The sequence below is a fragment of the Halichondria panicea genome, chromosome 1, assembly GCF_963675165.1.
Source record: "Halichondria panicea chromosome 1, odHalPani1.1, whole genome shotgun sequence".
NCBI lineage: Eukaryota > Metazoa > Porifera > Demospongiae > Suberitida > Halichondriidae > Halichondria > Halichondria panicea.
This window is the reverse complement of record NC_087377.1, coordinates 8,841,642-8,861,169: the sequence shown is the minus strand read 5'-3', so window position 1 is coordinate 8,861,169 and position 19,528 is coordinate 8,841,642. Positions and strand designations below refer to the sequence as shown.

General features: G+C 40.7%; 3 protein-coding genes and 1 long non-coding RNA gene across 6 annotated transcripts in view; 3 read left to right on the top strand and 1 right to left on the bottom strand.

Moving 5' to 3' along the window:
* The window catches only part of LOC135340597 (uncharacterized), a 93,996-nt gene extending 86,729 nt beyond the window's left edge, over positions 1 to 7,267 (top strand). Inside the window, exon 35 of the mRNA XM_064537070.1 lies at positions 5,769 to 7,267. Within this exon, the coding sequence (XP_064393140.1) occupies positions 5,769 to 5,808 (40 nt within the window). The 3' untranslated portion in view covers positions 5,809 to 7,267. The remainder of the gene's footprint in view (positions 1 to 5,768) is intronic.
* A 145-nt stretch (positions 7,268 to 7,412) lies between these two features.
* On the top strand, positions 7,413 to 13,552 carry LOC135341070 (uncharacterized). 2 transcript variants are annotated; one of them, XM_064537555.1, is made up of 14 exons: positions 7,413 to 7,612; positions 7,676 to 8,034; positions 8,171 to 8,368; positions 8,427 to 8,621; positions 10,642 to 10,830; positions 10,899 to 11,084; positions 11,141 to 11,332; positions 11,395 to 11,503; positions 11,563 to 11,696; positions 11,748 to 11,945; positions 12,439 to 12,638; positions 12,841 to 12,931; positions 13,065 to 13,147; positions 13,478 to 13,552. In XM_064537555.1, the coding sequence occupies exons 2-14, from the start codon at positions 7,869 to 7,871 to the stop codon at positions 13,535 to 13,537; spliced, it is 2,001 nt and encodes a 666-aa protein (XP_064393625.1). In that variant the 5' UTR covers positions 7,413 to 7,612; positions 7,676 to 7,868; the 3' UTR covers positions 13,538 to 13,552. The 2 variants fall into 2 exon arrangements, with proteins under 2 accessions (XP_064393625.1, XP_064393617.1); XM_064537547.1 differs by having other exon boundaries at positions 10,642 to 10,842.
* Positions 13,553 to 15,270: 1,718 nt separating this feature from the next.
* Positions 15,271 to 16,788, bottom strand: LOC135341848 (uncharacterized). 2 transcript variants are annotated; one of them, XR_010396675.1, is made up of 3 exons: positions 16,695 to 16,788; positions 16,320 to 16,641; positions 15,271 to 15,457 (listed from the first exon to the last, which is right to left on the bottom strand). It is a non-coding gene; the product is annotated as an uncharacterized LOC135341848 (long non-coding RNA). The 2 variants fall into 2 exon arrangements; XR_010396672.1 differs by lacking the exon at positions 16,695 to 16,788 and having other exon boundaries at positions 16,320 to 16,688.
* Positions 16,789 to 16,864: 76 nt separating this feature from the next.
* Positions 16,865 to 18,678, top strand: LOC135341166 (uncharacterized). The gene is made up of 2 exons (XM_064537668.1): positions 16,865 to 17,680; positions 17,862 to 18,678. The coding sequence occupies exons 1-2, from the start codon at positions 16,930 to 16,932 to the stop codon at positions 18,623 to 18,625; spliced, it is 1,515 nt and encodes a 504-aa protein (XP_064393738.1). The 5' UTR covers positions 16,865 to 16,929; the 3' UTR covers positions 18,626 to 18,678.
* The last annotated feature ends 850 nt before the right edge of the window (positions 18,679 to 19,528 follow it).

The window sequence follows — 19,528 nt, the reverse complement described above, 5'->3', positions numbered from 1 at the left end:
TTTTCTCTCAGGAGGGGAAATTGTGATGATAGCCTATTCTAGTTATGTTATTCATTGTAATCTTATTCAATTATCTTATGTATTATGTAAGTGTCATGTGATGGACACATGATGGTGATAAGAACACATGTTAATGTCAATATTTACTGTGAGAGTAATCTAGTTGAATCTAACTAAATAGCAGGCCAGATAGCCTGTGTTACACAAGACCACAATGACAAAAGATTGTATAACACATGTACGTACCTCTAGCTACATTACAAAACACCTACTGTGGCAAGAACAAAAATTAATGCTTGTCTTTAGGTTTGCATGATGATGGAAGAGCATGTTTAGCTTTCTGTATAGGAGGACAGGTAACTGGCCTAGCTGGTTGAGACCATGATGCATTCTTGCTTAATTGAACTACAATTGGAGCATCTATATATAGAACTGTTGTTTTTAGGCTCAAACGTAGGTTAAATTGAAAATGGTACATTGATTGTAAACACTTTCGATAAAGCGTGTCTGCTTCTCTGTTGAGCCGTGGAGAGTGAATGTTTGCCATTTCTCATAGTGTACAAAGATCGAGTCTATGTGCATGCTCTGTGTGCATACTCCTGTCGTACTTTCCATGAAGCCGTTGCACATACACACTTATATTTACTAGTAAACTATAAACCACAAACAAGACGGATGAGCACCCCCCCCGCTATTTGTATCAGATCCGGTCGTAGTAGATACAAAGGATGTTCCTGTACAAGAGAAATCACTTGAAAAATTAAGGTGATGTTTCAGGAGGTATTTGAAAAAAGGGCATGAATGTTTAAAGACACACTTGGGAACTGTTTACTCACTGTAGATCTACCTGTAACGTTTTCTATGTTGGTGTAATTTCCCCTACTTTGAGCCTATAAACAACAGTTCAATTGTCGTGTGCAAGCAAGAATGCTGCTTATCCTTAATTATTGGGTATGTTTGTAATGTATAGCTAGATATCTATGCTGTGTTTTTTGTTCACATCATTTGTCATTGTGGTCTTGTTATGAGGAAAAGGAATGTAATTGGTGTTGCAACAGTCAGGTCAAAGTTCAGTTCAGTCCAGTCCAGTCCACTGATTACAGACAGCCAGCAGCAGTTGGTAATGTACAAATTAATGCAGTGCTAATCATAGAACTATACATCATAATTATTACAGTCTAATCTAATCGCAACACCGACATACAATGCAATTTATGAACCTATCAATGGAGATTATTATTACAATGTGACTCTGTGCATGCAATACTTGGGAATAATAGATGTGTATATACATTACAATAGTGCATTCAAAAAGTAAAAGTATAATTAATAGTATGGCTAAGAGTGCAATATGGGATTAATAGCACGAGTAACAAGCAATGGTAAGGATACTAATTGCACGAGGCAAAGCCGAGTACTATTGTGATGCAGTTTAAGGTTTTAGCTGCAGTTTCAGTAAAAAAATTAGCCGCGGCCGTTATTCGAAGGTGCGGTCGTCAAGGCAGTAATTGCACGTCGTTAATGACGACGTGCAATTACTGATACGCGATTAATCACTGTACGAATCCCAGTGAATAATAGGACAACATGCGATTATAGATGTAATAGCATTGAATGCCTTCCATATAGACTCTGCATTTGCACATTACTACACAAGCGAACGGATAACTGAATTTGAAAAGTGTTTAAATTTGACAATTTGGCAGATTCTATCGAAAATCGTCAAATTTAAAACTGCCAAATTAAACTTTACCGGTGGATGCCAAGCCAATTTATCAATTGGCTTATCCATCAATTGTTAAATTTTCCTGTTACACGGTATTACTGCAACTGCAATGTGTTGACTCATACATGTAAACTGCATGGGACAATGCAGGCAAGTATAATTTATAATGGTCTAGACGTAGAACATGCATGCGCACATAATCATATAATTATTGTATAAAGCATGACAAAGGCGATCAATGACAACTGCATAGTGGAGGAGATAACGGTCCTAATGGACGGACATCTGCAGTGCTAAAATTCTTAATTTCTTGTTAAAAGAGCTATGTTTTACATATAAATTATGTTGTTCTGTATCTAATGTGCTATAGGTTTATAGCATGGGATATAACCTCAACATAAAGAAAGCAGATTTTGTTTATATGGAATAACAGCAAGAAGTTTCCACATTGATCCATAATTTATAATAGCCAAATATGGCTATATAGGCACTTTAATTCACTTCTTTGGTGACACTGCTGTGATACCAAACAACGGTAATTCCTATAATTATGATCAAAATGAAGGGAGCCGGCAATGATTATGAGTCACGAGTTGAAAACTGCAATTATTACTATCAAGAAAACAGATAAAGGGAGGTCTTATCATGTTCTAAATCTACTGCAACATTATTACCGTATAACTGGAAAATTTGGCGATTTGAAGATCGTCAAATTTATAACCGCCAAATTAATTTAGGTTTCCAGTGGACACAACATCTCATTGCTGTATAGCAGTCACACCTGAGACGCCAAATTAAAAATGCCATGTTGGGTTCATGCATGCAAATGGTGGGCTTATTCGCCAAATATAATACCGTATATGTTTTAATTTATCGGACAGCAAAAAATAATTATTTGGAAATTGTCCGGGTATAATTGGAACTGATTTTTATAGAGCATGCAAGTATTCGGAATAATTAGAACAAGCAAGCAGCTGCATGTGAGCTAGCTAAGTCCTAATAAAACAGTGTGTGACTGAATAGTTGCACTATAGCTATCTAAAACTAGCTACGTATATACTCAAATCTATCTAACTGCAGCACTCTTAAGTTTTACTTGCCGTCTATGAATGTATTAAACTCAACTTTTCAAGGTGTTGTCTGGATATTTAACGAATGTAATATTAAAGCACTGGAGTGTCTGCTGTATTAGAACAACGAAAATTGCCCAAAAGAGTGTCTGGGGTAATTAGAAGTGTCCGATAGATATACGGTACCCGCCAAATTCCAGTTATACGGTATATATACACATGGCAAACTGGGTATTAGGTCGAACACAGTACTTGGGTGGTACAGTTTGTCACTAAAGCTATAAAGCCATGCATGAAGGTACACACTCATTCCTAATATTGTCCTGCCGGTCAGGTGTTTGAGACCCACACATGTAATAGGAATTTGCTGTACATTTTGACTGTAGCTTTATACCTGATGATGTGCATGAATATAAGTTTATATGAACCATGACATTATAACAGAGGAGGTTGGACACGATCCCGTGCAAAAAAATTTTGATGACCTGGCTCACATTCTTGACAATGATTTCAATGTAAAGTTCTAGCTTAGCGTATCAGAGACTGAGAGCTGACTATTTTTGACTTCCTGGCTTCTTTGGGTATAATACATAGCTACCCTGACATCCAATTATCCCCAAATATCCTCTTCATTCTTACCGAGTTATCAGTGCATAGAGTGTTTACTAGATTCCTGCCAGCCAGTACAATGCAAGATATAAAGCACCGCTAAACTACACTCTACCCTATATAGTTAGCTAATCCTGCTCCAACCAGGCAACAGATACAGCTAGTCAGGTTCAGTATAGTCGGACATATAGCAATAACTTTTTACAGTATCTATGGGAATGTGAGAAAAACTATAGGAATGTCACATGTCCAACCTCCTCTGAGATTAACATAGGGAGGATAAAAAGCACATACTTCAATTATTTACTCTAAAACATCATACCGTATAGCGGGAAATTTTCGCTATTGGTTTCAGAGTCCTGCAAAAATGTTCGTGGGTTCTAATATTCGCGTTTCAATGCCAAGAAACCACACCCACTAATAGCTTTGCATGTGAAATATCAGTGTGTGGGAGTTTATTCCGATTTTAATTTGCGCGTTAACTGCTCTGCCCTCGAAAAACGCGAAATTTTGCATCTCACAAAATTTCCCGCTATACGGTAATTCATTGTATGCCGCTTGGAACTAAGGAAATTGCACGTGTCCATAAGCGAGGTTCCCGTAAGTGTGGGGGTCTGGTTTAATGTCCTCGTATACTGGTCCTCTCTGTTCAAGTGGAGTTTGTAATTGTTGAACAAGCTGTACGCAAGGTTTTCTTGAGCCAGGGGGTCTAAAATCTCTTCGTATATCACAGGTAGCAGTGATCACATTTCAGACCCAGTTAATTTCTCAGACGTACCTCCTGCAATTAGTTATTCACATGCACAGACAATCACATGCCTGCAAAAGTTGTTAAATACAAACTGTAACTTTTCTTGTGCAATGCTAAACAGCAAGTATAGTCAAATGTGTGGGCAGGAATATGGCCTAATCAGTAAGGCTTCTGTTGATGAACACGGAGATAAATAACAGCTAACTATACATTAAATGCCACACACAGGACACTCACAAGTAACGTATATATATAGCGAACAATTTTTGCTGTTTTCGTGGGTTTCAAGCATGTGCAATTAATGTTCGCTTGTTTAATGAAATTCATCAATGAAGCCGCACGTTTATAATGATACCCATGGTATTGCATAATGATAATAATGCTCCAGCACACATCTAATTCATAGAAGTCTCTGATGGGAAACAACGGCCTCATTTGGAGTAGCCTAACTATACGTTTTCAAGAAAACTAAGTACCGCACACAGTGACACTGCTATATACTACACACGTGTACTAAGCCCTCCCAAATACATAGAATCTACAGTTCTTACATAGAAAAATGGCTTATGCTAGTCCTAACAATTTGGTTGGTCAGAGATGGGGCGCGTCTGGCAAAATGTCTTTAAGACTCACTCTCACTCACTCTCAGCCCTTTGGATCTTATCTTTGACTGATCCTGTTTGACTTTTTCTTCTGAGTTTCTATACAAGTGACAAGTATAAAGTGAAGAAGATTATCATAAAAGCGTAATATGGCAGCTTACCTCTCTGTCGAGTGTACCAGGCATAAATAAGAGTTCCTACCCCCACCCCTATAGTAGGAGAACCAAGAACAAAACTGTTGCCCAGCACCTCCCTACGGAAAGAACTAATAATTATTATTATGCTGAAAGTACACTGAACACTTACAATTAAAATGCTGTAACTAGCTTCTTCAGGCACGTGGCAGCCATGACAACTCGCAATAATTCTCCAACAGAGAATGCAAAGATTAGCACAATGATCACTATCAGCCACGTTGCAACTGAAATAAATGAGAGCATATATATCATTTGCATCTACTATGCTGCAGAAACACCTCAAATGTTGAGCATCGTTGTGAACTGACTGAACACCACAACACATGATCACTCTATAGAGGAAAAGTACAAAATGACATTTTGCAAAAAATTATATTAATGTGATAGTTTTTTTGACAGAAATTACATTTTCTTGACATTCCCACAAGCTCCCGGGTAGGGCGTATGTATTCTGGCTATGTATGTGTGTACACGTGCATTACATAACATGTGATCACATCTCCTAATAATAGACCAATTGAACAGTACTGCATTAATTTATGTACACACATATTGAGCAGTGGAAAGTGTGAGAACTTCAAGACTGTAAACTGCCGTCAAGGTTTTAAAGGTTCAAAGAAGGACGGGAAACAAGCCTGTATATATACTGATCCATTGAAAGTACGTACAAGTGCTGTAACCTATAGAGACTTCAGCCGATTTTGTAGCTATCTTTTGAGAGCCTGTAATTAATTTTGTGTTCGAATTAAAATCTAATGGATGCATAATTGAATAGGTCTCTGAATAATAATTTATATAACCTCCCCTATCCAGTGACACTGTGACCCGCTCTGGTATATGTACTGCTCTGTAGCTACTACCATTGATCGTTGCAAAACAGAGGGAGTGGTGGATATGTTGCAGGTGGTGAAGGCTCTCAGGGTCCACAAGCCAGGGGCAGTACCCTCAGTCGTGAGTTCATCTGCTGCTCACATAGTGGGAGGCTTGTACCATTACAAGAGCCAGACCTTGCCTATAGTAGTATAGACTTGCCAGTCGTCACTTTTGCACAGCGGAAAGTAGACTGGTCAAAGTACAGTCCACATATCCGATAAGACTCGAGGTTTTCGTGACGTCAGTCTACTGCACGTGATACTTAGACTTAGACTATATACCACAAAACTAGCTACACAAAAGGTATTCTAGTGCCAGTACGTGCTATTAGCCCAGGGCGTAAAGAAGAGAGGGCATGCAACAGCAAAACAGCTGATTCCACCACGTAGGCGAATGAATTTGCATGAAGTGCTAAAAAAAGAGCTTCATGCAAATGCACATTCATCGGCCCACGATATGAATTCTGCTCGCTACGTGTACTAGATTGTGAGTTGCATGTCCTCTTTTCACGCTCTTGCTATAGCTACTCAAGTTGATGCTATAGCTACTCAAGTTGACAACTTGCATACTATGCCCAGAGTGTGCTATGCCTATATGGTGGTATGCATTCAACGTCACTATTTAATTATCTTGTGGTAACTGCATGCGGTCTAGCCACTTGAGTTTCCACATCATTTAGTGGCAAACATTGCAGCACGGAGTTTTACCAGTCTAATTTTTGACGTGCAAAGGTGACGGCTCGTGAGTCTAGCCTAGTAGGGCCTGTACCAGGTTGTTTCCCCCAACACAAGAGATTGTGAATGCTTTAAGTCAACTAGTAGGAGCTGTATTGTTGATTGTTGTTATTTTCAGTGTATATATAGTTTATATAATCTACCATAACACACCACAGACAGTCAGTGTGTAGCTATATAGTTAGTGTAATGGTATTGAGGTTCCACTCCCCTTCACAAGACAACTACAAGGATCTGTTTGATGCTACTTGGACTCCTTTGACAAAAATACCAATTTCCAAAATATATGATGTACATGCATGCATGTACAACTATACTAACACAAGAAATGAACAAATTGTATGCATGAACTCTGTTGAGTATACCTTTAAAGTGATATATTTTCGCGAGTATTAAATTTCTGCGAATGAGAATAATATCGCAAAAATTTGTACTAGATAATTGGAAATTGCTCAATCTTATAATTACAGGCCACAAGGTATTGTACTTAGAGATACTGACTTCCTTTTTGTACAATATCATAGAGTTCTTTATTTCCACTGCTATTGTTAATCACCCTGAATTTAATGATTATCGAGGTATGATGTTCGCAGTAATTTAACATCACAATGCATGCTGCAAAAGGGCTGCTATTCGAATCCATGAAAACCTTTCTAACACTATTTTCGAGAAACTGTATAGCCTAGAAACAGATAACATAACTATTATGACTATTGTCAAAGTGTGTACACAACATGCCGATGGCATGACTATATAACAGTTAATCAGTTTCTATGAGCACACTGATTGGTCTCATGTAAGGGATCCAATATACCTACAGGCAAGCAAAACTGTTTCAATCAATGTCCTTAAGGCTAGCAATACTAGTACTGTACTTATAATTACAGGCCACAAGGTATTGTACTTAGCTAACAACATAGCAAGCTAGCTAGGGATACCTACTAACTGTCTACCATTGAAGAAAGACTATACCCATGACCTCCATGCTGTGTGGACTAGTGTGTGTGGTTCTGCTCTCTGGGCTCGCTGTACTGGCAGGGGAACAGCAAGGTCATTATGGTTGATTAGATGTGTACTGGCTTTTAATGTGACATTGCGTTTTATTCCATGCAGTTTACCTGGCACTGGGATCTGGTAACATCACCACTAACAATATATCTTGATCACTGCTATTGGAGAAAATGTTGATGGTGGTCTCCCTTTTCTCACCTGTCACAGTGACCTCACTACCTGCTGTAGAAATGTGTCTGACAACAATGGTAATGGAGCACTAGGACAGTGGACGTATCCTGATGGGAGTGTGATAATGGGCAATGGTGCAGTCGCTGGACAGCAGTTCTACATTGTGAGGAATGCTGCTCGGGTCATCAGACTGGCTCGTAGACAGGCTAACAATCCTCTCACTCCAACCGGGTCCTACTGTTGTACTATACCAACTACACTGGGAGATATAACCATCTGTGCTAACCTGGGTGAGTGGATCAAATTGTTGTCATTGCCTGTTTTATGTCAGCCGGTATATGTATGACTTTATGTGTTCACCTCAGGAGTTTATGAAACCATCACAACTCTCCTATTCCATTGCATAACCTTTATTCCCTCCTACAGTTACATTTATGTGTTCTGATAATTTCCCGGGCATTGCTAATGGAAGCATAACCTATACTGGTGGATCCACTAACAACAGACCAGTGGGTGCTATAGCCAGGTACACCTGCTTCCCTCCCTACACTCTGGTTGGAGTGTCAGTGAGGACTTGTGGGAGGGATGGAGAGTGGAGCTCAACAACAACTCCAGTGTGTGAGAGTAAGGAATGACTGAATGTGTAATATTGTGTACGTTAAGTGTGTACCTGTTCCCATAGTGATCTGCTTTGACCTACCCTTACTGACAAATGGGACCATTGACTATGGTGGTGCTGGATCCAATAACAGAAGACCAGTGAACACTGTGGCCACCTACACCTGTAACCCTGGCTACGCTATTGGTGGAGATACCACTAGGACTTGTAGGAGTGGTATATATAGAGTGTGGACTGGGTTTGCTCCAGTGTGTCTGTGTAAGTGGAATAAACTCTGCACGTACTGTTTATTGTTAAGTGTATATTGTCTCTTATACAGCTAACTGCCCTGACTTACCCTCGCTGATCAACGGGATAATTATGTACAGTGCTGGATCCACTGGCATCAAACCTTTCCTCTCTAGTGCTGTGCACTCCTGCAACACTGGCTATACTCTCACTGGAGGAGACACTAACAGGATCTGTGTGAATGGAGGGAGCTGGAATGGGTCAGCTCCAACTTGTCAGCGTAAGTGGAATGGACTCTGTAGTGTTTGTTTGTTGAGCGTATCGTCTCCCATACAGCTAACTGCCCTGACTTATCCCCACTGACCAACGGGATGATTACCTATAGTGATGGATCCACTAATAACAGACTTTTCCTCTCTAACGCTACACACTTCTGCAACACTGGCTACACTCTCACTGGAGGGAACACCACTAGGGTCTGTGTGAGTGGGAGCTGGAGTGGGTCAGCTCCAATTTGTCTGCGTAAGTGGAATGGACTCTGTACTGTATTTGTTGAGTGTATAATTATGTTCATTATTTCTGATGTATAATGGGATTATAATCGGAACTTATGCTAATTTCGACTTTGCTGGGTGCGCTGTAAGTGTCCTTGATTCTTTCCTGGCAGATGGTGTTTCCTACCAGCTTGACGGAGAAGTCACTAGCGGCAACATGTCTCACCTTACGACTGCTACTCTGAGCTGTACCGAAACTTTTGCCTCAGTATCTGGAGCAGCTGCGGTGACATGTGTTGACGGTCAGTGGAACAACATGGGCATACGGTGGTGTTCTAGATCATGTGCAGGGAAAGTAATTTTACATTACAATGTCATATTAATTTAATTATGTGCTTTTCAGAAACTACTGCCATATCAGTAATCGTGACTTTCCTGCTGACCCTGGCTCTAGCAATCTCCATTGGTGTCCTTCTTGTACTGGCAGTGAACAAGTGGAGGAGGTCTGAGAAGGTAACTCTGCGAACTGAAACTGAAATGAGACAACCACCAGTTGCAATATACGAGGACCCAGATGTCGTTAAACCTGACCCTTGTACTCAGGGAAACCTCGCTTATGGACATGTACAGTTTAGTTAGTTTCGAATCAAACAGTGAGTCACTGTCAGTATGTTAATATCGTATTTAGTCAACCTAATTATTTGATAACCAGTATATATACATAATTTCACCCCCTTGTATTAATTTACGTATAAAAGTGTTCTGTTTTTTTACGGCTGACTATGATTTATACTCATTTGAGACTATTGTCAGAATACATGGCTGGTGTGTGATACTTTTAAACTCTCCTGAGGTTTTTGTGAAACCTGAAAGTCTACTTTAATTTATGACTTGCATGCTCGCTATAATAGGGTGGAGGTCTACATTAGTTATTTACATACAGATGCTTAATGATAGTAAACAAACTAGAATCATTCATTACCCTATACATTCAGTGTACAGTGTGTTTGCATTCTGACATGCTTTCAGTTTGCATTGCAGTATATAATTATGTGTGCATGCATGTGTATATGAGCTGAAAGATCCCCAGTGTATTGTCCATCTTTACCACATGACGACCTCTCACTCGCTAACTACTGGAGACCATTCGAATCAGATAAATTAAATACTGATACGAGCCATGCACACATGTACTTTCTCCAAATCCAACATTTATCATAATGTATTAGCCTTATTCCCAAGCCAATTTTTCAGAATTAAAATCGGCCTGCATGGGGACATCGAGGCTATGCAAATTAGACCTTGGCTGATTTTGCTCAATACCAATCAGTGTGCTCACAGAAACTGATTAACTGTTATATAGTACACTATCATGCCATCGGCATGTTGTGTACACACTTTGACAATAAACACTGTCGTAATAGTTATGTTATCTGTTTCTAGGCTATACAGTTTCTCGAAAATAGTGTTAGAAAGGTTTTCATGGATTCGAATAGCAGCCCTTTTGCAGCATGCATTGTGATGTTAAATTACTGCGAACATCATACCTTATACAGCTAACTGCCCTGACTTACCCTCGCTGATCAACGGGATGATTATGTACAGTGCTGGATCCACTGGCATCAAACCTTTCCTCTCTAGTGCTGTGCACTCCTGCAACACTGGCTATACTCTCACTGGAGGAGACACTAACAGGATCTGTGTGAATGGAGGGAGCTGGAGTGGGTCAGCTCCAACTTGTCTGCGTAAGTGGAATGGTAAGTGGAATGGACTCTGTAGTGTTTGTTTGTTGAGCGTATCGTCTCCCATACAGCTAACTGCCCTGACTTACCCCCACTGACTAACGGGATGATTACCTATAGTGATAGATCCACTAATAACAGACTTTTCCTCTCTAACGCTACACACTTCTGCAACACTGGCTACACTCTCACTGGAGGGGACACCACTAGGGTCTGTGTGAGTGGGAGCTGGAGTGGGTCAGCTCCAATTTGTCTGCGTAAGTGGAATGGATTCTGTACTGCTTGTTTGTTGAGCGTATCGTCTCCCATACAGTGAACTGCCCTGACTTACCCCCACTGACTAACGGGATGATTACCTATAGTGATGGATCCACTAATAACAGTCTTTTCCTCTCTAACGCTACACACTTCTGCAACACTGGCTACACTCTCACTGGAGGGGACACCACTAGGGTCTGTGTGAGTGGGAGCTGGAGTGGGTCAGCTCCAATCTGTGTGCAGTTAGGTAAGTGGGTTCAGGTGTATTGTGACCAATTTTTTGACCATGTACTAGCAACCTCCCCACAGGCCCTGATGCTAGCAACACAGTAGGTGTGGTAGCAGGTGTAGTCATCGTGTTACTCATTCTAGCCGCTGTCATTGTGGTGGGTATCATTGTTGGGGTCTATTTCTGGAGGTAAGACTATCATCAGAATAATTATGTGTTCATGTAATAATGTGTTGCTTTGTGTACAGGAAATTTCATGGCAACCAGACCAAGTACGGCCCCTCCCCACGCCATACCCCTCCCCCTCGCCCTACCCCTTATCAAGCGTCCCTCAAGAAGAGCAACAGACAAGACAGTAAAGCCGCCATTGAGAAAGTCGACGGTAAGAAAAACAACTTTTAATATTTTTGTACTATTATTGTGTCCTATACAGAGCCTAGTATAGTAGAGTTTCCTAGTGATACTCATGCGACGGAGGGGGAGGAGGTGTATCTGAGGGTGAAGGTGAGAGGTCACCCTCCACCCAGTCTCACCTGGTACCACGATGGTAGGAAGGTGACTGCAGACTATGCCACAGAACTGGACCAGGACGGTGGAGTATCCTTCTCTAGTGTGGAGGCTAAGCATGCTGGTGAGTACTGTACATGTACAGGCTATTATTCAAGATTGTGTATTGGTCATGGGAATTAATGTACTGTTTTAATAACATAATGCACCTGCCACTGGTGAGTACACGCTATATTATGCTTTCAATGTCATAAGATGTTTAGGCTAGCTACAGCCTTTAGTGTACCGTATAGCGCGAAATTTTCGAGGCACTTATATTTCGTGGATTGGCCTCTAAAAGCCATTTCGTTGCACAATGTTCGCGGAATGACTGCTTACCGGAAGCCACGCCTTTAAATCTTGCACGTTATAGCAGGTAAAGAACGATTTTCGTGGACTTAATTTTCGTGTAGGATTGCTAACCCACGAAATCCACGAAAATTAAGCCCCTCGAAAATTTCGCGCTATACGGTATGTACAATTGCAATGTATACATAACCAGAGGTTCTGATAAGAAAACAGTGGTTGTTTACTGTGCATAATGAAAATTGAGATGAATGTTTACTCGTACTCTGTAGGTGTGTATAAACTGGTGGTTACTGGAGCCTCAGGGTCAACAACGCAACAGCTCGTCACGGTAACAGTGATGAGTGAGGGTGGTAAGGCTAGTGAGGGGGTGGAGGGGGTGGACTACGCCCCCATACCTGTGACAGAGTTTGGAGCGTATGTGGCTGACCTCCATGCTGGCAGCAATAAGAAGTTCAAAGATCTTTACAAGGTAATGTTATACTGGCTGTGTGTGTGGGCGTGAGAGTGTGTCTATTAGCAATTAGACAGCCTGCACAATCATTAGTGGTAAAGGTGACTATACTTTACACACACACGGTTGATAGCACAGTCATGCTATTGCAATGGAACCAGACACGGACACAGACACACACACACCACACGCACACATACATGCACACACACTCTCTCAGAATCTGGACAGTGGGGAGAGGGGTCATCCAGTGATTATTTCAGTGACTCCTGAGAACAGACTCAACAACAGATTTGGCAACATTGCTGTCTGTGAGTGTATATCATGAGAGTTAGCAGTTCTACATGTATGTACATGCAGTACTGGCGGATGGCCAGCAAAGAGGTCATTATTAGCACTGTGCAAGTGTGTTCGTGTGTGTGTTTTCACACTGGTTTCCTACAGATGATGACAACCTCATTATCCTAGACCCCATCCCTAGCCAAGAGGACTGCCAGAGTGACTACATCAATGCCTGCTATGTAGACGTGAGTGTGCCTTGAATTGTGAGGAAGCCCAAGTGAGCAGGCAATAGAGGGTAGATCTTGGATGGTTAAGGTTGTAATCTAGACTAGAGACCGTGCCTACACTGAATACTGCACATTTGCAATGATTGCCAACGGGGGCGGATTTTTGGCCCTTGTAATATTTGCAAGATAATAATAGCTAGCTCAGCTCAAGAAGTGCACCGGTTATGGCCGCTGCATTTCCTACGCCTCTGCAATATACAGTGTACATGTATATGAACTGTCTATACTGGCACACACATTGTATGCAATACTGGTCCACCAGCTCATGTCAATTATTTCTATTCTCAGGGGTACAAGAAGCCTAAAAAGTTCATAGCAACACAAGGTGGGTCCTTGGTTACTAATTAAGTGTGTACCCTTACCTTGTATGGGCATCGAGGAGTCATTCTTTAACTTGTTGTGGGCACAGTTGAAACTATAAAGTGATCTGGATAGAAAAACATTTGCAATTCTGTAAAAAGTTGCTAGGATAATTATTGGCCGAGAGCCTAAAAGCGTGGATTAACACACATGCAGTCCATCTATGCATGGTGACATGATGTCAATTGTGATCTATAGCGGGTAATTTTCGTGTGGTAAAAAAATTCGTTGAACTTAAACACAGCGGTGATTTTTATAAGTCAAAATTTTATTTGCTTCCTTACGTGCACTGCATTGCATGCATGCGTTCCGGTAAACTACGCCTATGTTTTTGCGAGTAAAATGTTCGTTGAGGTCAGCTTGCCCACAAAAATAACGAATTTTTTACCCCACAAAGATTACCCACTATATATACGATAATGTATCAACACTAGCTGTACATATACATGTGAACGTTGTAACGGATTGGAGTTATGCTCTCACCGGACTTATTGCTTCCACGCTTTTTGGTGTTTCCCCCGGCCAATCCTTTACATTGCAAATAATTATTTTCTAGCCTCAGTACTGTTATAATGAAAGATAGATAGTGGAACTGAAACATAAAGAAGCAGGTGACATATTTTCGCGAGTATTAATTTCTGTTATTTCTATGAATTATAGTAAAATCGTAAAAAATTGTACTTGCAGATAATTGGAAAATGCAATGAATCTCATTAAAACCACTTTCGAGTACAGTAGAACCTCGCTAATCCGGATCTTGCTGAATCAGCAATACTCTTATTAATAAACTGCTCAATCCTTGCTCTGACAACGGCCACTGTAAAGAAAACAAAGAGAGAGCTCACAAGACTCACTGTATTGGAGAGAAAGTTGATATAAAAGTAGCTAGCAGCTTCCCTTCTGGCCATGCACAGTAATATCATAATACATGTACAAAAGTGTCTTTGTTAATGTATTCAATGACATCTGTTCCAGAAATTTTATGTATTCGGATGGGGTCTAGTCCGGCTCTATTCGGATTAGCGAGGTTCTACTGTATTTAGAAACGCTATGAATAGCAGAATTTAATACCAGAAAAATGAGCTAAACAGTGAAAACGCAAACAAATCTACATGTGAAAATATATATGTCACCTTAAGGTAAGAAGAGAAGACAGGACTGGAATAAACGCATAATTGCTATTATTGCTTAGAATTCATGAGTCAGTGATAAAATGGCAACACTGCCTGTATAGTCTGCAGTACGTGTTGTATGAGCATGGAGGCCTATGCCTACAGTATATATAGGTCTACGCAGGAGTGCATGAATAGGAGTATCTGACACCCACGCACTTCAATATACATTCATGCACTCCTGGTCTACAGTATAGGTCTAGCCAGTACATATCACTGCAAAAACACTTTTGTTAATTTAACAAACAAAAGTTTGTCCCGGTGATGAATCTCACATGACAGAATAATATTTGTTAGAATGACAAAGGTAAAACAACCTACAATGTTTTGTCATTCAAGCAAAGAAATTATGTCAAAACAACAAAGTATTATGTCATCTGAATTTCACCAATTTATTGTACTTCTATGTCAAAATAGCAAAGTGAATGCTGAATTAACACTGCTATAAAGTGAATTTCTTTGTTAAATTAACACTATACCTTTGTCATTTAATTAGTTGTTTTCTCGCGCACGTACGCACATGCAGAAGGTCAAACGGTATTAGAACAATGAGTTTATGATAGAATAAGATCACTGGATCACATGACATGCAGCACAATACATTTCTTCTGTCAGTAAATTGTTTTTAGTGTTCATCACTTAGCGTTTCTTGAAATTCCAGTACAGTGAACTGCAGGCGTTTCGTTTGGTTTCATGAACGCTACATCCCTCAGATCATTTTCGTCACAATAAGCCCCTACAGAACAAAAGATTGAAGTCACTATAGTTACCAACACATATGTAGTGCAAAATGTAAATAGTATAAGCTATCACCCCCATGGACGAAGTTGACCAGTGTAACTGACACGTGAGGACACATATACACACAAACTCGTAAATCAGTATGCTATAGCTATCACCCCATGGACAAAGTTGACCAGTCGAAACCAGTGTAACTGACACGTGAGGACACATACACACAAAATCGTAAATCAGTATGCTAGCTATGACCCCATGGACGAAGTTGACCAGTCGAAACCAGTGTAACTGACACATGAGGACACATACACACAAACTCGTAAATCAGTATGCTAGCTATCACCCCATGGACGAAGTTGACCAGTCGAAACCAGTGTAACTGACACGTGAGGACACATACACACAAAATAGTAAATCAGTATGCTAGCTATGACCCCATGGACGAAGTTGACCAGTTGAAACCAGTGTAACTGACGCATGAGGACACATACACACAAACTGGTAAATTACAATGCTAGCTATCACCCCATGGACGAAGTTGACCAGTCGAAACCAGTGTAACTGACACGTGAGGACACATACACACAAACTGGTAAATTACAATGCTAGCTATCACCCCATGGACGAAGTTAACCAGTCGAAACCAGTGTAACTGACACATGAGGACACATACACACAAACTCGTAAATCAGTATGCTAGCTATCACCCCATGGACGAAGTTGACCAGTCGAAACCAGTGTAACTGACACATGAAGACACAAACTCGTAAATCAGTATGCTACAGATGAAGGTCGAAACCAAGGACAGTTGCCCTCTAGCTAGCTATATAGTTTTATGGAATCTGACATATTAAACTTGCAAGTCGTTTCTTTGAAGTCGATGAAGGTGGTTAAGTAGACTCCTAGCTGGTACACATTGTACATGTGGGGCCGAGGTACGGTAAAATCTGCAGCTGGAAGAAACACGTAAACACATTTATTTAGCAATGAGCAACATAACTTAAATCCTTTTTCTTTGAAGCTGGTACATGGTGGAGTTATACGCCGATACGGTATAGCAGTGATTTGTAAACTGTGAATTCAGAGAGTTTTGGGATCATGTACATGCCATGCGCCAACAGCATGCAATGGAACTTAACTTTTTTCTTTGAGATGGTGGTACTATCTACTCTTTAAGAAAATCTGAAAGAGAGTATTGGGCAATAAGTTGAGTTTAGCAATGAGCACTGACTAACTTGCAATTGTCTTTCTTTCAAGCTGCAGATGCAGGTGACTCTTGACTCCTAGGTCCTATGGCACGCCAAGTGTAACAAAAATAAATAGCGCTATAGGACGTCATAAAGTAAGGGAAAACGTCATGCATGCAAGATGTGCTGTAATCGTTACAAGACGTGCTGTAACGTTACAAGACGTGCTGTAATCGAGTGCGAGGCTCAAGGTCAAAAGGTGACTGGGTGTTCATTAATTAAAATGGTTGATCAAAGAGCTGGAGCTGGAGATCGAGTGTGGGGATGGGAAACATTTCTCCAAGAAATGGGGACTTTCCTTACTACGGTAGATAGAGAAATCGATTATACTCAGTCTACTAGTTATGCCCAGTTCGTTATTGAGAGGTTTGAGGTTTGTATACATGCTCTATCTTCCCTTCGTGTACAAATTGAAGATGATGGCGATGATGAGACGATTGAAGTTTGCACGGCATTGAAGGAAATAATGGACAGTTGTGTGTTGCTCAAGACAATGTGGTACACTCGACTTGATGAGTTGGATGCACACACAGACGGAGGCTACCAAGTTCCCCAGGTTGCTAGGAGAGTAGGACGTGGCCGTCCCCAGCTATTTATTTGTCAAGACCAGTTGGAATACCTATGTAGTTTAAATTTCACTTGGACTGAGATTAGTAAACTATTGGGTGTCTCTCGAATGACTATCTATAGAAGAAGAGGGGAGTTCGGCATTCTAGATGTTCATAGTGCTGCAAGAAGTATAAGTGACAGTGATCTACGTACAAAGCTCCAACAGGTGCGTCGAGAAATGCCAAATATGGGAGAGACACTGGTGATTGGGCGACTACGGTCATTGGGATATGCTGTCACTAGACAAAGGGTGCGTAATGCTATCCACGCAACCGATCCCCTGAATGCAGCTCTGAGATGGAGAGGAATCCTCACTGCTCGGCGCCCTTACTCTGTTCCCTCGCCCAACTCTCTATGGCACATGGGTAAGTCATATATAGGTGTTGTGTGACCAGGTTTATGGTTAATGTGTGTCAATTAAGTTTTAGATAAAGGAGCCCAGATGTGTGTACATGCATGTATATAGGTTGGAACCTTATTATTATAGTAGTAGCAAGACTTGTGTATACAATACATGCATACTAATCATATCTTGTATTCGTACAGATGGCCACCACAAGCTTGTGAGATGGGGCATGGTAACGCACGGGGCTATTGACGGATATAGCAGACTCGTCGTGTTTCTTCGCTGTAGCAATAATAACACTGCCGAAACAGTTTATAATCTCTTCCTTTCAGCTGTCCAACGGTTTGGACTACCGTCAAGAATGCGATCTGACTACGGTGGTGAAAATTATCGTGTAGCAGCACATATGCTAGAGAGTAGAGGATATGACCGCAACAGCATGATAACTGGCAGTTCCGTGCACAACCAGCGGATTGAGCGCCTCTGGCGCGATATGCATCGTTGCGTAACAGTGATATTTTACAAGTTATTCTATTACCTAGAGCAACATGGTTACTTGGATCCTGATAACATGTTTCATCGGTATTGTTTACAGTACGTCTATCTTCCACGTATCAACCAGTCACTGAAAGTATTTATGGAGGGTTGGAACTGTCATGGGGTTCGAACGGAACACAATCTAACACCACATCAATTATTTGTGCGGGGAGCACTTCAAATGCAGAGAAGAGGACTTCAAGCCCTAGACTTTTTCGAACATATTGATGAAATGTATGGTGTAGACGAAGAAATCAGTACGGGTGATGACGATTACACAGTTCGTATACCCCCAATTGGTCTTGCATTGTCTGATGAGAATATGGCTTTGTTGAAGGAAAGAGTAAATCCTCTGGCAGACAGCGATAATTTTGGGATAGAACTGTATGTTGAAACACTTACTTTTTTACGTACTTTGATTAACTGAGATTTGTTAATGAATGTGCAGTGCGTAATGCCAGTAATAATTACAAATTTATATCCAAGTTGAATGATGGTACAGTGCATGGAACCCCTCTATAACGGACACCTTTAATTGGAGAACAAAAAGTTTTGGCCGTTGTTAAGGGGTTGTTTTGTATGCAAACTTTTGGGACCTGGGTGTCTGGCCGTTATGTCGCAGTTGGCCGTTAAGAGGGGTTCCACTGTATATAATTTTTATCATTTATGTTAATGAATGTCTGTCAGATGCAGGTACACATAATTATATAGACACACTATAAAGAGTATGACTAATATTATAGTAGTACTGCCAATACACAATGTTAGGACGTATAATTATTATTATTATACTGGAATAGGTTGCAAGTACGTAGCCACTGTATATACACTTGGTAGATATTGTCATATACCGTATAGCGGGTATATTTCGAGGGTATAAATGTTCGCGGTTTTCGCGGATTGAGCCTGTACCGCGAAAATTTTTACCCACGAAAATTTACATCTTATTAAAATGTAGGCGTGTTCAGTATTATTGACCACGGTGTGGAGGTACAGCTGCATGTTGATGTGCGCATGCGCCAAAAGGCTGGAACTCAGACCACGAAAATAAAATCCGCGAAATCCTTTGTAGAGGTCTATCCGCGAAAATTTATACCCTCGAAATATACCCGCTATACGGTAGTTTTACAGATGCTGTTTGTTAGTCTGAGTCAAATTTCTCATTGGCTTGTGGCACCGTCTTCAATTATACCTGAATCCGGATAGAAAAACATTTGCAATGTGAAAAATTGCTACAATCCTATGTACAACCATATAGCATTTGAACGTGGAACATTTGTGGAACAATCATAATTATTACATGCATGCTTGCAACATGATAATCATGTTA

What these genes read in the sequence shown, in the direction of transcription:
- LOC135341166 (XM_064537668.1), top strand. Translation starts at nt 16,930, where the DNA reads ATGGTTGATCAAAGAGCTGGAGCTGGAGATCGAGTGTGGGGATGGGAA. An exon ending in CAACTCTCTATGGCACATGG is followed by an intron (nt 17,681 to 17,861) that starts GTAAGTCATATA and finishes GTATTCGTACAG; the next exon opens with ATGGCCACCACAAGCTTGTG.
- LOC135341070 (XM_064537547.1), top strand. Translation starts at nt 7,869, where the DNA reads ATGGGCAATGGTGCAGTCGCTGGACAGCAGTTCTACATTGTGAGGAAT. An exon ending in TCCAATCTGTGTGCAGTTAG is followed by an intron (nt 11,333 to 11,394) that starts GTAAGTGGGTTC and finishes ACCTCCCCACAG; the next exon opens with GCCCTGATGCTAGCAACACA. An exon ending in TCAATGCCTGCTATGTAGAC is followed by an intron (nt 13,148 to 13,477) that starts GTGAGTGTGCCT and finishes TTCTATTCTCAG; the next exon opens with GGGTACAAGAAGCCTAAAAA.